Source organism: Narcine bancroftii, chromosome 1 (genome assembly GCF_036971445.1).
Source record: "Narcine bancroftii isolate sNarBan1 chromosome 1, sNarBan1.hap1, whole genome shotgun sequence".
NCBI lineage: Eukaryota > Metazoa > Chordata > Chondrichthyes > Torpediniformes > Narcinidae > Narcine > Narcine bancroftii.
Window position 1 is genome coordinate 269,495,030 of NC_091469.1, and position 22,096 is coordinate 269,517,125.

General features: G+C 42.5%; 2 protein-coding genes across 2 annotated transcripts; both read left to right on the top strand.

Annotated features, from left to right (window-relative positions):
* Positions 1 to 1,517: 1,517 nt before the first annotated feature.
* Positions 1,518 to 15,612, top strand: LOC138743337 (ferritin, middle subunit). Its single transcript, XM_069898541.1, has 3 exons — positions 1,518 to 2,413; positions 9,666 to 9,812; positions 11,590 to 15,612. Exons 1-3 carry the CDS (start codon positions 2,246 to 2,248, stop codon positions 11,884 to 11,886), a joined length of 612 nt encoding a protein of 203 aa, XP_069754642.1. The 5' UTR covers positions 1,518 to 2,245; the 3' UTR covers positions 11,887 to 15,612.
* Positions 15,613 to 16,204: 592 nt separating this feature from the next.
* Positions 16,205 to 18,707, top strand: myod1 (myogenic differentiation 1). Its single transcript, XM_069898527.1, has 3 exons — positions 16,205 to 17,062; positions 17,427 to 17,502; positions 18,035 to 18,707. The coding sequence occupies exons 1-3, from the start codon at positions 16,553 to 16,555 to the stop codon at positions 18,274 to 18,276; spliced, it is 828 nt and encodes a 275-aa protein (XP_069754628.1). The 5' UTR covers positions 16,205 to 16,552; the 3' UTR covers positions 18,277 to 18,707.
* The last annotated feature ends 3,389 nt before the right edge of the window (positions 18,708 to 22,096 follow it).

Genomic DNA, 22,096 nt, shown 5'->3' on the forward strand with positions numbered 1-22,096 from the left:
TGTGGAAAAGGGAGTTTTCCTAACCTCCCCACTTCTGAAGTCTATAACTAGCTCTTGTGTCTTGCTGACATTGAGAGAGATTGTTACTTTAACACCAAGCCTCTAGTCTCAATCTCCTTCCTCACTGTACTAGAGATCTAGCCTACTACTGTAGTGTCATTAGCAAACTTAAAGTTGGAGTTGGGAGTGATATTTCACTACGGATTCGTGGATGTAGGGGGAGTAGAATAGTGAGATGAGTACAGGTAATCCCGGACTTACAACTGTAATTGGGACAAGGATCAGTCGTTCCTTGAAATGGACTTAAGTCGGAATTTTGCATGCACATATGGAGAAATTAAGTCTTAAAGCAAACTTTTTAATCAAACGTTGTATTTGACAAAATATAACAGGGATACAGGGCACGTAAGAGCCAAAATTACATACTTACTTTGATAGTTGACGCCCCGGGATCTATAGGCTGGGCGTGGCCATCTTGATTCCTGTATGCATGCGTGAACCTTTGGTTGGCGCATCCATGGTAGATTTGCATATTGGAGTTCGGTTAGCGCATGCGCGAGAGTTAAAGGCTCACATTTAATATATTCAGGGCACAACTCTCACGCATGTGCCAATCGAACTCCAATACACGAATCCACCACGCATGCTCCAACTGAAGACTCGTGCATGAGCACAGGAATCAAAATGGCCACGCCCAGCCTGTGGACCCTACGACGCTGACTAACAAAGTAAATATGCAAATTTTAAGTCGGGGAGTACATGTTCACATCCTTGAGGGGCCCAGGTGTTGAGTGTGATGGTATTGCTTCCCAACTTCACTGATTGTGGTCAGTTAGACAGGAAGTCAGGGATTCAGTTGCAGAATGGAGTGCTGAGACCAAGGTCTCTAAGTTTGGGAAGTTTAGGAATGAGTTTACTGGGCACTACACCTGACTAGGGTGTAGTAGGGTCAAGTCCAGAGAGGCTTCCACCAGTCAGCCCTGAGATCAAAAGAATTAACCATCTTGATTGTGAGATTCATGCATGTGAAAAAAGGGAAAGGCGAGCATGGAGAAAAATTTGCTAAAATTAATTGGAGCAGCAACATTAACCGACCCAAATATGGTGTGCTGACGGGGAGGGAGCGGATGTGCTGTGGAGGCCTGGAAATTCAATCACAGTCATTTAGCAATCCATTCTCCTCTTCCCACCACCACTAGGGCAACACAATTGAAAATTGATTAGCCAGGAGTATGGCATATTTGTGACCATTTTCACTTTTAAAAAAAACATTAATTCCTGTTGTGAATCTTCGTTGCGGTCCCAATATCAATGTACAGCAACACAAGGAGATTGAGCCCAGTGGCACCAAACTAGTGCCCAACCCTGGTGACTGGAGGAAGTTCACTTTAAGCTTTCCACAAAGCCAGGCCAATTGAAGAAGGCGGAAATTGTTGAAAGTTGGCAGCGCTGAATAAATGATCAGAACCAAGTGACCTCAAGAAGACGGGAAGGGAGGTGTGAAAGGGGACGGGTGGAAGTTACAGCCAAACACAATCTGCTGGAATTCAGCCGGGGTGGGGGGGGAAGGAATGGTCGGGTTTCCAGCCGAAATCATCGAAACTGAATTTGGTTCCTCCCCTGAGCGGCCTGTGCTCTTGTTCCCTTGGTGCGGGGAGACTAAACCGAGGTGGTGTGGGGTTTTTTTGGTGTGGAAACAAACTGTAGGTGACTGTGAAGACTCTATAATGTACAAATGGACCCACTAAATTCATACAACATTGCCTTGTTTGCTGCATCTGCGGTGATTGGAAGAAGTCTTTGCGAAATAAAGTTCCTCATTTTGTAACAGGCGTTACAACTCTGCTCAGTAGCCGTGGTCAAGTGGGACCAAGGGTTGAGGAGGTCTGTTCCCAAGTCCTGCCAATTTTCCATTTACCCACCACCGTCGACCGACTGAGCTTTAGATCAGCAGCTCGGAGGAGGACAGATTCCGTTCCCCAACTACTGAAGCCCACGTTGTCAGAGGATGTCAGGTCGCGGCGATCGAAGGGGATGTGCTCGTCGGAGCCCGCGCTGAGACTCAGTGCAGGCGAAGCGACCAGTGCGTCAACTTTAACGCTGAAACCTTCTTCCTGTCGCTCGATGTCAATGTGGTGACCGCCTTCCATGGTTAAGCCCTACCGACCTAAATCATCCGGATGAACCTCGTTTTGAACTGGAAGAAGAACATCTCGAACTTGATCAGCCCGTCGGTCGACTGCGAATGGCAGAGCCGAAGAGGAAACGCCAGAGAACCTGTCTGCCCATCTGCACCCTCCACCGGCCGCTGGCAGGCGCCCAGGGCAAACACAATTACCCGCTGAGTGTGGAGGAGGCGGTCTGCGGCCTCATTACCTTCTTCTACGGGATCTCTTACCACTTTCAGGCCCTGGTAAGGAGAACCAAGGGCGAACTCGGCTCGGAGAATGAGTCTTGTGCCTGGGCGGGTCGTGGTTTGGAACTGGGTCCTGGGTTTGCTCCTTCGCCTTTTCTTCTCAGCTGTCTGCTCCCGAGAGGGACATTCTGCTTCTGAGCAATGGGGAAATGCCTCCGTGGAGCTTGACCCAGGGGATGAGGCAAGGGCAAGTGGGGTGTATTCTCTCTCCCTTCCATGTATTGTGACAATGGGGAGAGGGCAGGTTCTACCCTCACACTGGGTCTGAAGTGCTAGGCAATGGGATGCGATGAGAACTTGTTAGAACTGAACAGCACGGGGACAGGTTTTTCTGCCCACAAGTAGGCACCAAACATGATGCTCAAATTAAACTCTTGCTGGCACATGATACCTATCCCTCTATGCCCTGGAGTTGTACAGCACAGAAACAAAAAGCCCCACTGGCTCAGCTTGCCCATGTGCTCCTGCTTAGTCCCATGTGCAAATATTAGGCCCATACCCCAACAAGCCCATCTCTATCAACTAATTGTCTAAGTGTTTATTAAAGAAAGCTAATGTGCCTGCCTCTGTTACCTTGTCAGGCAACTTGTTTCACATACCCATCCTCACTAGATGAAGAATTGTCCCCTTACATCTCTTCTAAATCTAATTCTCCTTCTAAAGCCAATGCTCCTCACTTATGGTTATGCTCTTTCATCTGAGATTCTCCTATTTTTGGAAACAGTTCTTACCAATGTCCATGTTATTTTATGGACCTCGGTAAGATTCCCTTTCAACTTCCCGTGTTCCAATGGAAACAGACCTAGTTCTCCTCCCCACCCCCACCCCCAGCAGTCTCTCATGGCTTACCTAATCCTGGCAAAAACAAATCCTAGCAACAACCTCTGTATCTTTTCCAAATGTATCATATCCTTCCTATAGCTAGATGGCCAAAACTGCACAGAATATTCAAGTATGGCTTTACCCAATGCCTTGTATGACTTCAACTGAATTTGCTAATACTTGTATTCAGTGCTCCAATTGAGGAAGGCAAGCATCCTAAGCGCTTTCATCACTAGTCTGTCCACCTTTGCTGTTATCTTTAAAGAGCTATGCACCTGCACCTCTAGGTTCTTCTGCTCCATAATACTCTTCAGCTCACTGCCATTGAGGACAGGGTGTGAGGGCGAACTGGCTACGACATCTGTCACCCCATTGATCGCTGGGGATGATTCGGCTGATCTGGCTGGCTAGGCGGGTGTCACCCTTCCCTCACAGCTCCATGTGCATCCCTCTCGAGGCTCAGCACTCGGTCGCAGAGGATGGCCCCTTAGAAGAGGACCAGTCCGCCGGTCTAGGGTATATGACGTAGTTACTCCCCTGCTAGTCTAAACCTCAAAGACCCTGGAACTTCTTTATCGGACTCTTAAATACATCTCATTTAACATTGGAGTTCTTAACTCTAATATTTGTGTCCAGTCAACTATTGCTAACCTTTCCCTAATCATGTCAAAATTGGCCTTTGTCCAATTTAACATTGTATCTTGAGCACCAGTTATCCTTTTCCATAACTATCTTAAAGCAAATCGAATTGTGGTCACTGATCCAAGTGACTGATCCTCAGTTACCTGACCAGCTTCATTCCCCAGTACTGCCCCTTTCCTCGTAAGCCAAGCCACATTTTGGTGGAGAAAATTCTCCTGGATAAACTTAACAAAGTTCACTCCATCAATCCCCTAACACTTTGGCATTCCCAGTCAATGTGGATGAAGTTGAAATAACCTACAATAACAGTCCTGCTTTTTTTCTAGACATATTCATGTTTATGTGCATCTATGAAGCTTCTTAACCACTATTATCATATCTGTATCCATTACCACTCCGAGCAGCCAATTCTAGTCATGTAGCACACACCTTTAAACTTTTCCCCTGCCCATGTCATATTTGTACGATGTACAAATGCACTGAAATTCTTCTAGCTTGATGCAGCTACACAGGTATGTAAAATAGAACAATGAACAACAAGTATAAATTAAATTACCACATAAAAGATAAATATTCACAGTTGCAATTGGTGCAAAAATGTGATGTTACAATAGTGCATGCAGAAATGGCTTAAATTGCTGCATTAGTCAGTAATTGTAACTGGGATCACTCCTCTGAGTTTGACAATAGATTCTGTGGCAAGTTATTTTCATCATGAAGAGAACAAACATTGCTTAATGCAAGTACTGAATTCAATGTTGAAGGTGTAGCTAAAATCAGTCATACAAGGTTCATTGTCACATAATAATACATAACAATGTAATATACATGATATACTTCAACTTTTGTCTGCCATAAAGCAAACATAGAGTTGCCATGAACATTGCACAGTGGCCCTAACAATAAGAGAAAGAGAAGTAAAAGAGAGTTCCTTCAGAGACACCGAGTGCCCGTGGCATCGCCTCCAGTGCTCTCGCAGCCTCTGCAGCATATCAATCCCTAAATATATCATGGCTTAATTGAAAGTTGTCAAACAGCATTTCAAGCATTTTCGAATATCCTCCTGCTCTTAAGTGGCAAATGAAGTAGATGGTTAATCATATAATGTATTATAACCTTCAGGTTTTGTGGGTCTGGGCTAAATTAATTGTTATAAACAAGGGGGTATTGCAGAAGGGCTGTGGTGCACTGAGAGGAGAATAATTCAACCAGATTCTCATTTTTATCATGTTATCTGGACCTGGAAAGTTTTTTTATGCACCTCAGCAACATTTTACAAAAAAAATTGATATTTGGATAGTTGAATAATGCATGGACAGTAGTTGTTTCAATAAAGAATATATAGAGTAAAATGATGCTTTCCTTTTATTTTGGGATATTTTCTTCAATAATTAGGCATATGGTTAAAATTAGGATGTAAATGTATAGTAAATTGATCATTGTTCACATGATGCAGATCAGTGGAACTAGGCTGAATAGTAGTTCAGCACAGCCTCGAAGGGCTGAATGGCCTGTTTTCTGTGCTGTAATGTTCTAGGGTTATATGAAAAATGAAAGCAAAGAACAGAAAGGTGGGTAAAGTATTTCCAGACTAATAACTTGCACTATAAGGAGCATTAGAACCTTCAGAATAAGAAGTAAAGATTAAGAAAATATTAATTCTGGACATGTGTGAAATTGTGCTGAGAACATCAACTTGCACCATAATGAGCTTTCAGAATGGGAGGCAGAACCCAAGGGAAGTTTAATTCTGGCAATTAATTGTACATTCCATTTTTTGCAGTATGTAAATGCTAAACCATTATGTCCATTGTGAATTAAAAAGTAAACTCAAAATTAAAGTCAGTCAGCATAGAAATTTATACACTATTTACAGCATAGAAATTTATCCACACTGACCAATCAGTCTCACTTGCCTGCAATCCATATCCCTCTAAGCCCTTCCTATCCATGTACTGGTTCAAATGTCTTTCAAACGTTATAGTTGTATGTAACTCCACCACTTCCTCTTGAACCTTGTTCCATATACCCACCACCCTTTGTGCAAAAATAATGGTGCTTATCAAGTCCCTTTCATGTTTTCTCACCTTAAATCTATGCACTCTAATTTTAGATTCTCTGAAGCTGGGGAAGAAAAGAACTATAACAATTTATATTACCTATGCACTCATGATTTTATAATCCTCTATAAGTTCTCTCTCAGCATCCTATGCTCCAGGGAGAAAATTCCCAGCCATTCTAGCCTCTCCTTAAAACACAAGTCTGCTAATCTGGTTACATCTTTGTGAATCTTCTCTGCAGCCTATCCAACTTATTGATATCTTTCCATGAGCTGGGTGACCAAAACCGTGAGCAATAATTGAGATGTTATCTCAGTAACATCTTGAACAGTTGTAACATGACATAGTTGCTCCTGTACTCAATGACCTGACTGACGGCAAAAATGCCAGATCCTTCTTCAGCACCCTGCCCTTCTGTGTAGCCACTTTAATAGAACTAGGTAGTGGTATCTCCAAATCTTTTTGTTCTACAATCCTCTTCAAGTCTCTACCATTCACTGTGTGTGTGCCCAGTATTGGTTTAACCTACCAAAGACCAACATCTTGTACTTGTCCAAATTTAGTTCCATCTGCAATTCCTTGGGCCACTTTCCCTGTTCATCTTGTTGTGATCTCAGAGAACTTTCCTCTCTGCTTCTGTACCACCAATTTTGACGTCATCTACAAATTTACTAACCACACAAACTACAGTTTCACCCAACTCATTAACATGGAAGATAAACAACAGTAGACCTAATGCCAAGCCCTGTAACACACCACTAATCACAGGCCACCATGTTCCATTACCAGCATACTCATTCCTACTCATCAAGCCAATTCTGCATTCATTTGGCCAGCTCACCTTGGATTGCATGTGATCTGGCCTTTTGGCTGGTCCAATGATAAATGTAAACAGCATCTATTGCTCTGCCTTCTTCAAAAGGCTCTGTCAAATTCATGAGACATGATTTCCCACACACAAGGTCATGCTGTCTATCCCCAATCAGTCCTTTCCTTTCCAAATGCATTCTGACCCTTAGAATCCCCTCCATTAAGTTACCCATGACTGGGGTTAAGTTCACCACCTGTAGTTCCCTGGCTTGCAGCCCTTTTTAAAGGCACAACATTAGCCTCCAATTTTCAAATACCTCATACGTGCCTAATGACAATTCAAATATCTCTTCCTTCGCTACCAACAATTTGATCAGGTCCTAGGAATTTATCTACCTCTCCATTACAATAAAGATCTCCACTGGAAAACTAGTGTATTTTCTTTCAATTAAGAATTTTATTATAAAGGAGAGTTTCCTACCAACTTAAACCAAAAACAACATTTAACATCTGAACCTCGGTTCTTCACAGTTTAAGGCTGAACAAGAAAAGAAAGAAACCTGAAAAAGTGGTGGAAGCTGCAATCACACAGAGAAGGTTGAAAGGAAAGCAAAAATGTGTCCCAAGATGACAAAATGAAGGGGTGAGCAGTGAAGAATTTCCAGAGGAGTGACAGGGAAATCATATTACAGTATATAAACAGGAAGATGGGCTGAACTGGAAAACAAGGAAACAGAAGGATGTGTATGCATTGATGAGGGTTTGAAATTGATCTTGTTGAGAAGGGGAGCTAGTATTAATCAAATTGATTAATGCTAGATTGGCGATGATTCATTATAGTTTTATACATCAATTATATTTAACACCCGAAAAATTTTAAAAATTTGGTTTTAGTAAGTCAGATCTTTGTTTTCGTTGTGATCAGGTTTCTGGTACTTTTTTACATGCTGTTTGGTTGTGTGATTGGTTACAACAATTTTGGAAAGGTATTCAATCTGTATTTAATAATCTATATAATCTTCATATTGTATTAGACCCTGATATATTTTTATTAGGAAATATGCAACCGTTGATTGATTTAGAATTAGATAATTACCAGATCTCTTTTATTTACTTAGCGCTGGCAGTGGCCAAGAAATGTATAGCGATTACTTGGAAGAATAGAAACGTATTGTCTTTAGATAGGTGATATGGCGAGCTCTCCACTGGCCACCGTGACAGAGGTGCACCAAAGAAAAGGTACAAGGACTGCCTAAAGAAATCTCTTGGTGCCTGCCACATTGACCACCGACAGTGGGCTGATATCGCCTCAAACCGTGCATCTTGGTGCCTCACAGTTTGGCGGGCAGCAACCTCCTTTGAAGAAGACTGCAGAGCCCACCTCACTGACAAAAGGCAAAGGAGGAAAAACCCAACACCCAACCCCAACCAATCAATTTTCCCCTGCAACCGCGTCTGCCTGTCCCGCATCAGACTTGTCAGCCACAAACGAGCCTGCAGCTGACGTGGACATTTACCCCCTCCATAAATCTTCGTCCGCGAAGCCAAGCCAAAGATTTCAGAGATGAAGTTTTGTTTGGTTATGGAAAGAATATCTTTTTCTAAACAAGATAAGATGTCTTTTTATGAGTTAAAGTCGACCCCATTTATTGATTATATACAATTTAAATAAGTTTGAATTAATCATTTTTTTTCTTTAAAAAAACTTTTTTTATTATATATTTTTTCTATACATATGTTTTCTTTTTTTTACTTTTTTTTAGTTTTTTTATTAGTTGGGTTTTTTTTCGTTTAAGTTATTTTTGTTTTTGTTTTTTCATATATATTCTTATATGATAAAAAAATTTTGGATTAATAATTAATACTTAATTTTTTTTGTTTTTTTAATATATATCGATCTTTTTTTTAAGATATATATATATTTTAAAAATTATACTAATAGTATTAATTCTTCACTCTTTATCGTGGGGGTGGGGAGGGGGGGGTTTAGGGGTTAAAAATAGGTTTTTTTTAGTCTTAGTTTTTAGTTGTTAGGGGGAGATGCCGAGATTGGTATTGTATTAACTATGTTACTTTGTACTTGTATTACTTTATTTTGTATTTTTTCTGTATGCGAATTACTTACTTTCTTCATATGTTAAAATTAATAAATAAAGTTTCGAAAAAAAAAGAGAATGGGAGCTAGTTCTGCAGGGACAGTATCAGTCAGATATTAGATGGATTCTGTCTTGGAGGCAGTCAGTCAGAATCTTCTAGATGGTAGCTCCACATAATTGGCCCCTCAGCCACGCATTTAGACCAAATGTCTACATCTGCAGTTCCTTTTTTTACTGTGTAGAGTTATAATTACAGCTCACTTCATCATTGGTTTCCTCTCACGTTACTAATTTCAGAATCAGAATTTATGATTATGAACATGTCACAAAATTCTTTGTTTTGCAACAACATTAGAGTGCCAATGTTGCAATAAAATTACATTTAAAAATAAATAAATTAGTGCAAAAAAAAATAAGAGAAAGTGAGGTAATGTCTGTGGTTCATTGTCCATTCAGAAATCTAATGGCAGAGGGGAAGAAGCTGTCCTTGTTCTGGTGGGGTGCTTGTCTTCAGGCTCCTGTACCTCCTTCCCAATGGTAGCAGTGTGAAGAGGGCATGGCCTGGGTGGTGAGGAAAGGATAGAGGCTGCTTTCTGCTTTCTTAAGACACCACCTCTTGTAGATGTTCTCGATGGAGTGGAGACTGATGCCCGTGATGTCGCTGGCCAAGTTCATAACTCGACATCTACTGGCAATAATAGGAATGATAATGAATTTAGAATGCTCTACCGGGTGATAAAGGAAATTAAATATTTATTTTTGCAACTGATTGATTTCCAATGTATGTTGTTTACTTAATTTTTCCAACATTTTATTAAGGCGGAGATCTTTGAACAAGATGACGTTGCTCTGCCCAGAGTTGCTGGCTATTTCCGTGAGATAACCAAGGAGGAGGAGAGGAATGCCCAAACCCTACTGGACTACCAGATGGAGCGAGGGGGTCACTACTGTCCTAAAGATATACAGGTACTGCCAAATATTAGGTCAATTAAAAATAAGAGCTGATAGAGAAGAGTCTAATCATCCAAAGCAGTCTCAAGTAAATTTAATAGTTTGCCAATGTCATTATCCTTTTAATACTGCGTCAGACAACTTACTGTCATGTATAACTGAAGAATTTTCATTGACCTTAAAGTGGTAGACAGCAAAAATGAATGCAGAATGTTTTTGGTCACTTAAAGAAACTTTTAGGTGATACTAAATAAACATGAAGAATTTCTAATAAAAAAGTTAACAAGTGACACCGCCAATCTATATCCATGAGATGCTAGAGGCCTTTGTGCTAAAGAGATAGTCTTTGAATATAAGTGGAGCAGGGAGGTAAAATAAATGCACCCATAAATGCAAAACTAGAACCAATTCTGGTGACTGGGAGAGATTCAAGAAACAACAAAAGTGACAAAAAAAAGTTCTAAAAAAGACATGAATTTAACTTGTGAGATATTTTGAAATCAGCATTAATGAAAATAGAAGCTGATTAGTAGTCATGGGGGCCCATGACAAACAAAAGTAATGCTATAACTAAATTAAGGAAACTCTAGACAAGCTAGAATAATGTCCTTGAGATAACGTTTTCACCCATTGACGAGAACATGTTCAGCCACTCAAGGAAAGAAATATTGAATTGAGGATGGGGAGTATCAAAAGTTGGCCTCAGCAAAATATCTTTGTTGAAAAAATAATATTTTCAAATCCCAAGAAATGATGGATCATATTGCAATTGTTTTACAAGAAATCATTGTGATGGATCACCAAACAATAACCTTCTAGAGTTTTAAGACTATTTGTGTACATGTCAAAGCAATCACTAAGAATGGGGAAAGAAGGAAATCAAGGAAATACAGACCTGCTAGCTGCAGGCCTGCTTTGGGAAAATGAATGAAGTTCCTGATCAAGGTTGTTATGATGAGCATCTTGAAGCCTTTCTTCTGATCTAAGTAATGATAAATGCTGGTTTGTCAGATTATATTTTGCGTTCAACTTTCCATTTAAATACAAAAAATGGTGTGGCAAGTTGGCAAGACTATAGGTAAGGGGATAATGGACAAAATAATGATATTTTAGAGTCAATAGACAGTAGGTGTTGGAGTAGGCCAATTGGCCCTTGGAGCCAGCACCGCCATTTTTCAGATCATGGCTGATCACTCACTATCAGTATCCATTCCCTGCCTTAACCCCAAAACCCTTAACTCCCGTGCCCACATATCCAGCGAATCTGCCCCTACCACCCTCCGTGGTAGAAAAGTGGCTGGAACCTATATATTAAGGGAACATAGGCGGTAGTAATAAAGTTGAACAGAATTAACATTAATTTATGCAATTTTGCTGATGTTAGAGAGCTGGATTTCAGTCCAGGCTGTGTTGTGAAGGGTTTTAGAGGCTCTCGGGGGTCGTGGACAAAAGCAGAACAGGTGTAAGTTGTGGGGGGGGGGGGGGGGGGAATTAAAGTTAACACAGTGGTAGAGAAATTAGAAAGGTTGAATATTTTAAAATAGAGAGAGAGCTTGGAAGATTGCAGGGTTCCGACCCGACCATTATTTCTTTGTCCATCGATTGCCCTTTTATTTTGCTGCTTCCTAAAGGCCGTTTCTTGATTGTGAATTTTCCACGGGGATTCTGCTGGTGTCCTGCTGCCAAATCAACGGAAACTCCGGGAAAGTCCAAGAGTTTCACGACTTTTCCGTTGAAGGCGAGGGAGAACGTCCTGCACTTGCCCTGTTTTGATGCCAATGTTCCTTTGCAGAAACCTCGAACCGTGTCCGTGCGCAATATTCGCCAAGCGCTGGAACTGACATTGACGCAGTGGCAAACGTCGGCGGCCTTCATGGAGGAACTCTGTACGCTGAGCAAAAAACTCACCGACCCTCATACCACCAGCTTCATCAGAAAACGTCTACTTGCCCCCAAAATCCGACAAATTAAAGTGGCCGGCGACCTGATCACCAACGCGAACCGTCTGGGCTGCACAGATAACGGGCAAGCCTGCTTTGGCGAGTACCTGTTTGACCGTCTCCAAGAGGAATTGAAGACTCCCGTCTGAATTATTCATCGATTTTGCCACTCTCGAAAGTCTAGGACATTTCTAGTAACAGTGCAACGAATTTTTAAAAAAGCCTCCCTTTCCCAGGTAACTGCATTTCAGGCTTAAATCAAAATCTCAATCGTCACTTAAAAGGAAAGCAAATTGGTCGGTCAGGAAGACTATCAGTATTTCTTTCACGGTGGAAGCTTCACGAAAGAGGTCTAATCTCCCCAAATTTCTGGGAAAGGGAACTTCTTACAAAGGCTATTTAGTATCGGGTCTCTGGGTTTTATGAAATAAATAGAAAAGAATGACTGTCGATAAGAACCTAATTTTGTTTCAAACCCGAATTCCCCCGTTGACAGAAGCAGCATCCGATGTTAGTCGTGTTAGTTTGGTCCCCAACAAGAGCTGTTTTGTTAGGGACCAGATGGGAGACTAAAATCTAAACCACGGTCGTCTTCGACCTTTTGATTCCATGTGCAATGGAGAATATGCCAGAAAACTCCAAGTAAAAACACAATGCTGGATAAACCAGAAATCTCCAATGCCCAGGTCCAACTCCAGTGCTCCATTCACAAATTCTAATGCTGCGGCAAGTAACATCGTGACACAAGACCATCTAATGAGGCAAACTTAACGGACCCCCGATGAATCGTATACTCTGCGCTACAGTACTTCTATAGGTCAGTGGCCGCCTTGACGTCGGATCATCCATCTGTTTGCTAGTGTTTTTTGCTCCCATACTTATTCATGGAAGCAATTGATGGGCAGATCATCTCCAATGATTTGGCAGCGCTCTCTTTAACAAATGAACCTCCTGCGTGCAATGTCCCGCGATACTCACTCCTGTGGAGTGATTACACTGGACTTTTTTTTCCCCAAAAGTTTGCTTCCTGAAAAAAAATGGGGATTATAATAGAAAACTTCAAGATGACACAATAATAATTTCAGATTTGCTTTATCAAGTAGGAAGTTGGTGAAACATTAAATTGTTTCTTATTGAATGTAGTTTGTTTAATTGCATAGTGATGCTGACATATTGAGAACTAAAAATGTTTTCAACTGACCTAGAAATGGTTTGCCGCTGATTTTCGTTTGTAGTCAGCATCTGATGCCTCTCGTGTCAATGTCCAACAATTGACGGATTCCAATTACCCTGGTACAGCTTTTCCATGTTCTTCACTGACTGCACTAAGATCAGCCGGGAAGAAGTCCAGGTGTGAAAGCAGAAAATGAATTTTCAATGACATGTTGCACTTCGACGTTTTGAAGTAGACTTAAAATATGACAGGACGTCATAAAATAGGTTATATCTTTTTTAAAAATCAGTACGTGATTGGAAATTTTTCAGATGTTGTGATCAACAGCAGAAAATTCATAAAATGCACCCAAAAGTGATCAGGAAGTAAAATCTTTGATGTCCAGTATTACCTTGCAATTTTTTGCGGGACAGCACGAAGGACGTGTTTAACGAGAGATGAACCTAATGGACAATACTTTGGGATACCCTGGGTATTCTGTTTTAAGAGGGCTCCAGGTACGCCTTTTTTTTTCCTGAAAAATTTGAGATTAATATCACTCCATTAATCGGAATTTGAATGGCAACACTCCTAACACCCCGTTCAAAAATATTGATACGAGGGGAGATCCGAACTGCATGGGGAGCAAGTACTCCTCCCGCGATCTCGATTTCTCCTCCTCGGGACAGAAATTCTGGGCGATCTGAAAACGCTGCCAGTCCTTCTCTTGGCAGCGCGACAGAGGCTGTTCGTGCTCGGGCTGCGGACAGCGTTGCACGGTCGAGATTTTAAAAGTGACGTCTTGTTATATTTGACGCAATTTAATTATGAGGAAGGAACTCATTCGGTAAAAAAAAAATTGTTATCTCTCTGTAAAATATGTTCATGCAGTTTAATGTATTTTCACGGTTGTGCTTAACGCCACATGCGGATGACTTCTATAAACTATATTGTGGAGTGGGCTCATATCTTTTACAGTGAGACGTGTTTATTTGTAATGGGTTTATACGCTTTGCTGCTGTTATACTGTTGAAATCGATGTCAACTATTTTCAATAAAATGCGCTTGACTGAATAAAGTCTAGGAAACTGTACGCCAAAAGTGAGCATAAACACTTGACCTACCTTCAGCTTACATTTAGTTCTCGTTTCGTTTTCATAACATTGACCGCATCGCCCTTTGATCGAGTAAATGCATTTGCCCTAATTACGCCCTGTTCGTATTATTAGGAGTGAATAGATAACCCAGTTAGAATTTAGTCAGTCTTTCTCCGCGTGTCTGTCTATGACCGCCACGTTTATAATTACCATTCACTCTTCGTGTTACTTCAGAGAGCCGAAGTCGTATTCGATACATTTACTGAGGAAGTTGGTTTAAACATTTTAAATAGGGCGATGCGTTTAGTTCGGCATTTTCCTATGGGGATGGTTGCCTCCGGAAGTTGACATTCGTCCTTTAACGCAGGAGTCGAGGAAAGGAGTTTGTGCCATACCAGAAAAAGGAATGCACAAAATTCCTTGATTAAATCGTCTGTGGCTGCTAAAATCTCGAATGGGGTTGGATAATTATGAGAATAAACACGTATTTGTATCTTTTTAAAAGGCACCCCATAAATGTAACGTAAAATGAGGACAGACCCCAGCAACTGTGGAATTGTCGAATTTCGACAAATGCCTTTGAAGACGGCAAGGCGTATTTGGGGGGCAGAGTTTTGGTTGAGAATAAACTTGGACATGCGGGTCGGAGGGGAGACTGGAGGAACCCGGGTGGAGGTAGCCAGCGAGCTGGTCGAGGTCTTCAAGTAATTACTCTGTCCTAATTATCAATTACTGCCTGGTTACAGGTCAGAGTCACCGTCCTTGGTCACTGCCCCACATTGGTTACCCAATCCTCCCCTTGCACACGATTCATCAAGCAAACTCCAAATGGGAACAGAACAGCATGTTGGTAACGAAGAAACGAGAGCTGTCCGTTATTGGATTCGTTCAAAAGTAATCATAAGTATAAAAAAAGACCCCATTACAAACGCTCCAGAGTAATGCTCGGACAGAGAGTCGTGAGATGTGGGGCAGGCGCACTCACGTTATCGGCACTAGCGGGGAAATGCTTAACACTGTCAACGAGGGAGTGAAACAGCTACGTAAACAAAGCTAAACAGACTATGACATTGAGCATTAAAACGTGTATCGTTAAGTTATTCGAATGTCCTATTGGGAGGTTTGAACTGTTAACTGAAGCCTTGTTTATCGAGGGTAGGTGTTGCTCTGTATAAGCTTGGCGAATAGACCGCCCGTCACTGGACAGTTAACTCCATCTACCGGATTCTTCCGATACCTCTTGACTTGCTGGTCACCGGCTCGTTGGAAGCGTTTTCGTCATGACACACATACAGGAGAGGTCGGCCTGACGCTACTGGGACGTGTCATCTCACCATTCGGACCAAGGCAGAACGACTCGGGATGGCATTCTGTTTTCAGCACTTTTCCAACCTTCTACAGAAGGGGGAGGGACTCTTGTGGATTGGAGTCGGGCGAGGGCTTTGCTCGATCTTCAGACCAAAGCCTCCTCGTCCATTCATTGTATCGAACTCGAAATGGTTTCAAACTGTAGGAAACATGATCTTCGTCCTTCACTTTTCGATACACCTGGTTGTTTAAACACTTCACTGGGTTTGCCGAGCAACAGAAAATAAAATGATCCGATCGCGCTGCTACAATCTTAATTTTACAATCAAAACTTAAATATTTCAAAGTAATTTTAATACGCGACAACATCTGTCCGCGAGGTTAAAACGTGAGCATTTCAAAAATGGGCATACTTATTGGGGTTGAAGACGGAATCGCTAAACAAACAAAATGACACGTTTCTGCTCGGTCCGAAACTTCACAGCCACGAATTCAATGTGCCTATGTAATTATAAATTGTGTGTACAAAATACAGAGGGGTCCACGCATCCACGAAGAGCGTTTTTATCTGTGTAACGTCCACGAAGCTCATTGCACAAGAACCACTGGTTCCGATGTTCGTTTAAATGTTGTTCCTATTGACATATCTCCGGTTTCATGTTGCCTGCGCGTTGAGGCAGTTCATTTTGTTTAATTCCTTAACGAAAATCTTTCGACTCGCTTAATTTGAAGCGTCGTTGTATACAAACAACTCAAACGACATTTAAAGCAATTCCCCCCCACCCCAAAAACCAAGACCCTAATACTTGAGCAATAATCTAAGACACAGAGGCGCGCGTGTGATTGACGAAGTCTTATTTAATTGGACTTGTTGCCCTTCAAAGTCAGAAGAAAAAGGAAACCTCTTGTTGAGAGGTTTAATAGTCTAACGGGGATCCGAGTGAAATCTGAAAGGTGAAACTGTCCCAGCGGCAGAGCACTTCTGCCAATCACTAGGGTCCCGCCCCGAATCCTGAATAACGCAACACCCTCACAGAGCTATTGGATTGGTTGATGGCAGAGCCTGGGCGTTGAAAGCGTTGCTCTCTGCAGCCCACAGAATTTGGGATAAATAGGGCTAATCTTTCCTTGGACGGCACAGGTATTGAACGGTACGAGCAAAACAGCCAAAGGGCAACGGGAACAAGTTAAGGAGGGTGAAAAGAGAAGGAAACAAAGTTTCCTTTGAAAGTTTAGTAGGGACTCGGCGCTGCCGGCATGGAGATAACGGACACTTCTCTCTGCTCTTTCTCGTCCGCTGATGACTTCTACGACGACCCCTGCTTCTCCACCTCAGACATCCACTTTTTCGAGGATCTAGACCCCAGACTGGTCCACGTCGGGTTGCTCAAAGCCGACCAGGTGCCCACCGAGGACGAGCACATCCGAGCGCCGAGTGGACATCACCAAGCCGGCCGCTGCTTGCTTTGGGCTTGCAAGGCTTGCAAGAGGAAAACGACCAACGCCGACCGCCGGAAAGCGGCCACCATGAGAGAGAGAAGACGCCTCAGCAAAGTGAACGAGGCGTTTGAAACGCTAAAGAGGTGCACCTCCACCAACCCGAACCAGAGGCTGCCCAAGGTGGAAATTCTCAGAAACGCCATCAGGTACATCGAGAGCCTTCAGGCCCTCCTGAGAGAACAGGACGATAACTACTTCTCGGTCATGGATCAATACAGTGTCGATTCAGATGCATCCAGCCCACGGTCCAATTGCTCGGATGGAATGGTAAGAAATTTACGTCTCTCCCTCTCTCTCTCACTCACATTCGCCAAATTATTTGGGTAATTTTGAATGGCCTGAAAATTCTACGAAAATTCTACGAAAATATCCAGTATTACTGGTAAAATGGTGTATTCTAAATGGACCTCATATCTGTAAGGATGAAAAGGTCAATAATCTCCTTGAAATTAGAGTCAGGTGCAAGAATTGGGCGATGCATGTCCAACAAATGTCGAGACCAAGGGTAAGAATAGTGTTGCTTGAAGTGGAAAGCCACGACGGATGCAAATCCTGATCGTTCCTTTACACTCCAACGCGAACCCGCGGCCACTCTGACCGAGGCTCACTCGTTCCCGCTTTGACTTTGCAGTTGGATTGCAGTGGCCCCACGTGCAGCAGGAGGCGTAGCAACTACGACAACGCCTACTTCTCGGAGACGCCAAACGGTGAGTGAATGTTTACTCCCACCAGCAAAGAGCACAGCGGGACCCCGATCCTGGGGAAGAATGGATCTAAAGTTCACAGTGATCAATTCCAGCCAAATGTTCACCGGAGGTCTTTCCAAAACTAACCATTTCGTCCTTCAGAATAGTAACGTCGGGGGGGAATTTACATCATTTATAGGGAGATATTAAGCCAAGTGGTCACAATATGAAAAATCTAGTGACAATTATGGACTGACAAGACGAAAGAATGTTCATTGCGCTTTCATTATGAAATGTTGGTTTCCAAGAACTGTATCCACCTTGTATCTTTATACATTCCCACACGAAGAGAGACCATTGGATCTTGTCTTAGATAGCTGGAATGTTTTTCAGACATATTGTGGTCTCTCTTTTATTCGTTAAAAAGTGTTAGTAGTTAAATCCGTTCTATGGTATTTTCTAATTACCTGGATAACTCTAAAGCACATTGTTGCGTGGAAAGGTTACTTCTATCCACATGCAGAGCCATTTACTATATGTGCATTGTATTTAGATTCGAAAGCTGGTAAAAGTTCCGTTATCTCAAGCCTGGATTGTCTTTCCAACATCGTCGAAAGAATTTCCACTGACCGGCCGACATGTCCGGTAATGATGGTCCCAGATGTCAGTTTGGGCAGTCCTTCGTCTCCCCGGGAAGGAACCACTTTGAACGACCCCTCAGCCATTATCCCGTCACCGAACAACTGCGTCGGCACTGAGATCCCGACCGACAACCCTATCTACCAGGTTTTATAACGCTGAGGTTAAGCGCCAGTCCCGTCCGTGCACTGGTGGAAATGACTGAACCCAACAACGGCACCAGCCACTGGGATTGGTTCCGAGCTAACGCGGCAAGCCATCCAAGAATAGGCCATTGCCCCCGAGATCGCGAATTTCCAATCACATGTAGAACAATCGCCAGATTTAACACTTGTCTGAGTTTAGAGACAGTTCTGTTTTTGTTTCTTCTTAACATGCCTCCCAAGAAAAAAAAATCAAAATAATCCAACACTTAATGTGGACCACTTTTTGTACAACTGTGTATAATTGTATATAAGAGTTGCCTTCTGCTAATCCATTGAAATATTTAATGTCGCTTGTTTATAGAAATGCCTGGTTTGATGTGCCAAACTAAATTTATATATTTATATATATTATATATTATCAGTGTGAATGCCAAGACTGTTTCAAGAAATACAAAATAAAAAAGTATTTATAAAAATGTTTTTCTTTTACTGCACTGACTGACTAATACTTATGTCAGCCACTAAGGGTGAAACGGGGTCCACTATATTCATCGTAAATCAGTGGTCTCAATCTTTTTTTTCCCACTCACATGCTACTTTAATCCCTTACTCACCACACAGACTCTATGTGTGTGAGTGGGAAATAAAGGTTGAGAACTACTGTCGTAAATGTATAGCAAAGGACCAATTGCTGGCAGAGATTTTACGCCGGGAATGAGCTGTTTTCTTGTCTATCGGCATCACAGTGCCTTAGAGTGGAAGCTTCAAGGAAGCTCGATATAAAACGGACTCTTCGGTGCGGCGTTGAAGGGGGCGTTGCACTTCGAAGGGGCCTCTGCCTTTTTTCAATGGATATTAGATCCTTCTAGTGCTCTGGCCAACACTTAACCTTTAAATCAACACATCCCAAAAACAGATCATTTGCCTACAACGTGGTATTTCCAAAAACAATTTGTTGGCAGTCTCCTCCTGTAAATGCCTTCCAGTTTTGCAAATGACAACGATCCCCAGAGACTAGCCTCGGCAGCAGGAATTCGTCAAGTCCAAGGCCGCTGAGATTTGCCTTACAGAGCAGAATGGGCTTGCGATGGAATATGATCCTGAACTCAAAATATTCGGATTTTTATTATTGTTCCTTAATACCCGCCGTCGCCCCGAGGTTCAATTTATCCCATCCCAAACGGCGCAGCGTTAACCCGAGATCAAGTCCACAGGAGGCGCAAAGATTGGGCGGGCGCTTGGAACAAAATCGTTTGAAAGATAAAGTCGCAGAAAATCTCTGCCATTCGTTGGAAGAAATGAGAACTGCGTGTGGCTTCGCGTATAAATCCCAACCTGGGTTGCAATGCCAAATAACCCAAGCCATTTGTTAAATTGGGGGCCACGCCTTCCAAAGGTGGTAGATTCAGATTCTGCTCATAATCCACATTCAATCACGCTGACGATTCCTCCCCCAAACAAATACGCCCCCCGCTCATCGACGAATTCGATCGCACGTTTGAGGATTAGCTCTCACGTGCGACCAAGTCATTGCTGTTGTCTTCGATGCAGGTTTCAACGTGCGCGGGTGATCTGCTGGATGCTGCCGTGCGAGTCGTTCCCCACCTCCCCCCCCCACCCCCACCTCCCCCCCCCACCCCCACCCCCACCCCCACCGCAATATTACTGATCTATTGAAAACCCGTACCAAACATCAGGACGAGTCGAGATACTGAATTGTGTCCTGCCGTGGCTCGCACATATTAATGCTGGGGTTGCCCATACTTCAAACCCATGCATTGAGACACAGACCACAAATTCCACATTTTGCGTAAATTTCCGATTCTCATCTGTGCCAACCTTTCTGTAACATGGGTGGCGCAGCAACCAGTCAAACTGCTGAAAGAGACTTTTCCTCTTGGACTATCTGTTGCGAAGAGTCCAACGGTTTCTTCAAATACAAATTATACTCACATCTATTAATATTCCCATTCCCCCACCAATGGTCTGCTCCAATGTTATAGTTCAGAATCAGAATTTATTGTCATGAACAAGTCATGAAATTCTGTTTTGTGGCAGCATCACAGAGCAAACTTTCATACTCTAACCATCTTACTATAAAAAATAAAATAAAAAAATAATAACAATTATAGAGCAAGAAAGGCATCTGATGGTAGTGGGGAAGAAGTTGTCCTTGTGTCTCATGTAAGTGTCCTGGATGGAGTGAAGTCTAGTGCCTGTGGTGTCTCAAGCCAGTTAGCAACCCTCTGGAATTTATTCTTGTCCTGAGAGTTGCAATGTTATTCATCATCTGGAGCTCGGAACAGAGTGTTCAGGCTGTGGGGATGTGCAAATTCGTTCACAGACAGATCCACTGATTGGTTCCCATTCCAGGTAATCAATTCTCCCGCAGGCATCAGAAACCAAGCTCTGATGAAGGATACATTTCTCATTCCGCAGATGCTGCCTGATCTGATGAGTATTCCTGGCATTTTCCCTTTTAATTTTGGCTCAAATCGAGGACATCAGGGTGGTAGCAACTCAAAGAACACAATAGCTTGGAACAATGGAGATTTCAAAATGGAACACAAGAAGACCACTCTGTGTCACCGATACATGGACTTCGGAACTCCATGCGACTTCGGCAGGAGAAATGGTGTCCTTCTTTAAACTGACAAAAATTCAAACCAGGCTCTTGCTGCGATGACAGCAAAAAATGAAGTGCGTTGGGGATCAGCATGTCTATTGTTAACGCTGCGTTTGATCGGATGTAAGGAAGGCTCAGGATCACGTGTGCTCAACTTTCACTTGAAAAATGAGCCCCCAGCCTGGGACTGTTTCTCCACGTCCCCAAGGAGATAAGTTGGCTAAGGTCACAGGCATGAATCAAATCTAGGGCATGAAGGATGGAATCAAACAGAAGAAACACCAGAACTGCTGATGCTGGAATCTTGAGGAAGCAGTGAGAAGCTGGAGAAAATGAACGAGTCTGGCGGTGTCCATGGAGAGTCTTGGAGAGACCTGACCTGGGACATTATATATCCATTTCTCTCCAAGGACATTGCTTGACCTTCCTGAAACCCTCCAACTTTTCTATATTTGGTCGTGTGAACTGACAGCTTCTCCCATCAGTCACTACAAGTCTGATGAAGAGCAGTGTATTCTAGCCAAAAAGTGTGTGTGTGTGTACGTTTGTGTGTGTATATGTGTGTTTGTGTGTACACGCACATTTGTGTGTGCATATGCATATGTTTGTATGTATGTGTGTGTATACATACGTTTGTTTGTACGTGTGTGTATATATAAGTACGTTTGTTTGTATGTGTGTGTATGTATATGTATGTGTGTGTGTGTGTGGACATGCGTTAGCACAAGTAATCTGGCAATTGGGGAAAGTAGGGGAACACAAAAGTCTGCAGATTCTGTGGTTGTAGACAAAACACAGAAATACTGGCAGAACTTGGTCAGTCTCACGGCGCCAATAGGAAGTAAAGATATGTTACCGACCTTTCAGGCCCGAGCCCTCCCAAGGCATTGGAGAAAATGATCAGTGAAGAATGGTTGAAATCTTCTCAGAGGATATTTTCAAGGAGGCCACCAGAGGGTGCTGGCTGTGTTGACCTGCATTTTTGAACAGCACTTTCCATTTCAGTACACTGATCCCTTAATGGTTGTGAAATATATCTAAATGTCTGGAATGACAGGCTTTCAATCACATGACTATATTTTGCAGATAGAATGTCACGTTGTTGCAATATAACCTTGCTGTGGTATTGCTGATAAACATATTTGAATCAATCTTTTTCAAATAGGAACTGAGATGCTAAAAGCGTAAATAGTTCCCATCATAG

What these genes read in the sequence shown, in the direction of transcription:
- LOC138743337 (XM_069898541.1), top strand. Translation starts at nt 2,246, where the DNA reads ATGGCAGAGCCGAAGAGGAAACGCCAGAGAACCTGTCTGCCCATCTGC. An exon ending in CTTACCACTTTCAGGCCCTG is followed by an intron (nt 2,414 to 9,665) that starts GTAAGGAGAACC and finishes CATTTTATTAAG; the next exon opens with GCGGAGATCTTTGAACAAGA. An exon ending in ACTGTCCTAAAGATATACAG is followed by an intron (nt 9,813 to 11,589) that starts GTACTGCCAAAT and finishes GTTCCTTTGCAG; the next exon opens with AAACCTCGAACCGTGTCCGT.
- myod1 (XM_069898527.1), top strand. Translation starts at nt 16,553, where the DNA reads ATGGAGATAACGGACACTTCTCTCTGCTCTTTCTCGTCCGCTGATGAC. An exon ending in CCAATTGCTCGGATGGAATG is followed by an intron (nt 17,063 to 17,426) that starts GTAAGAAATTTA and finishes TTGACTTTGCAG; the next exon opens with TTGGATTGCAGTGGCCCCAC. An exon ending in CTTCTCGGAGACGCCAAACG is followed by an intron (nt 17,503 to 18,034) that starts GTGAGTGAATGT and finishes CATTGTATTTAG; the next exon opens with ATTCGAAAGCTGGTAAAAGT.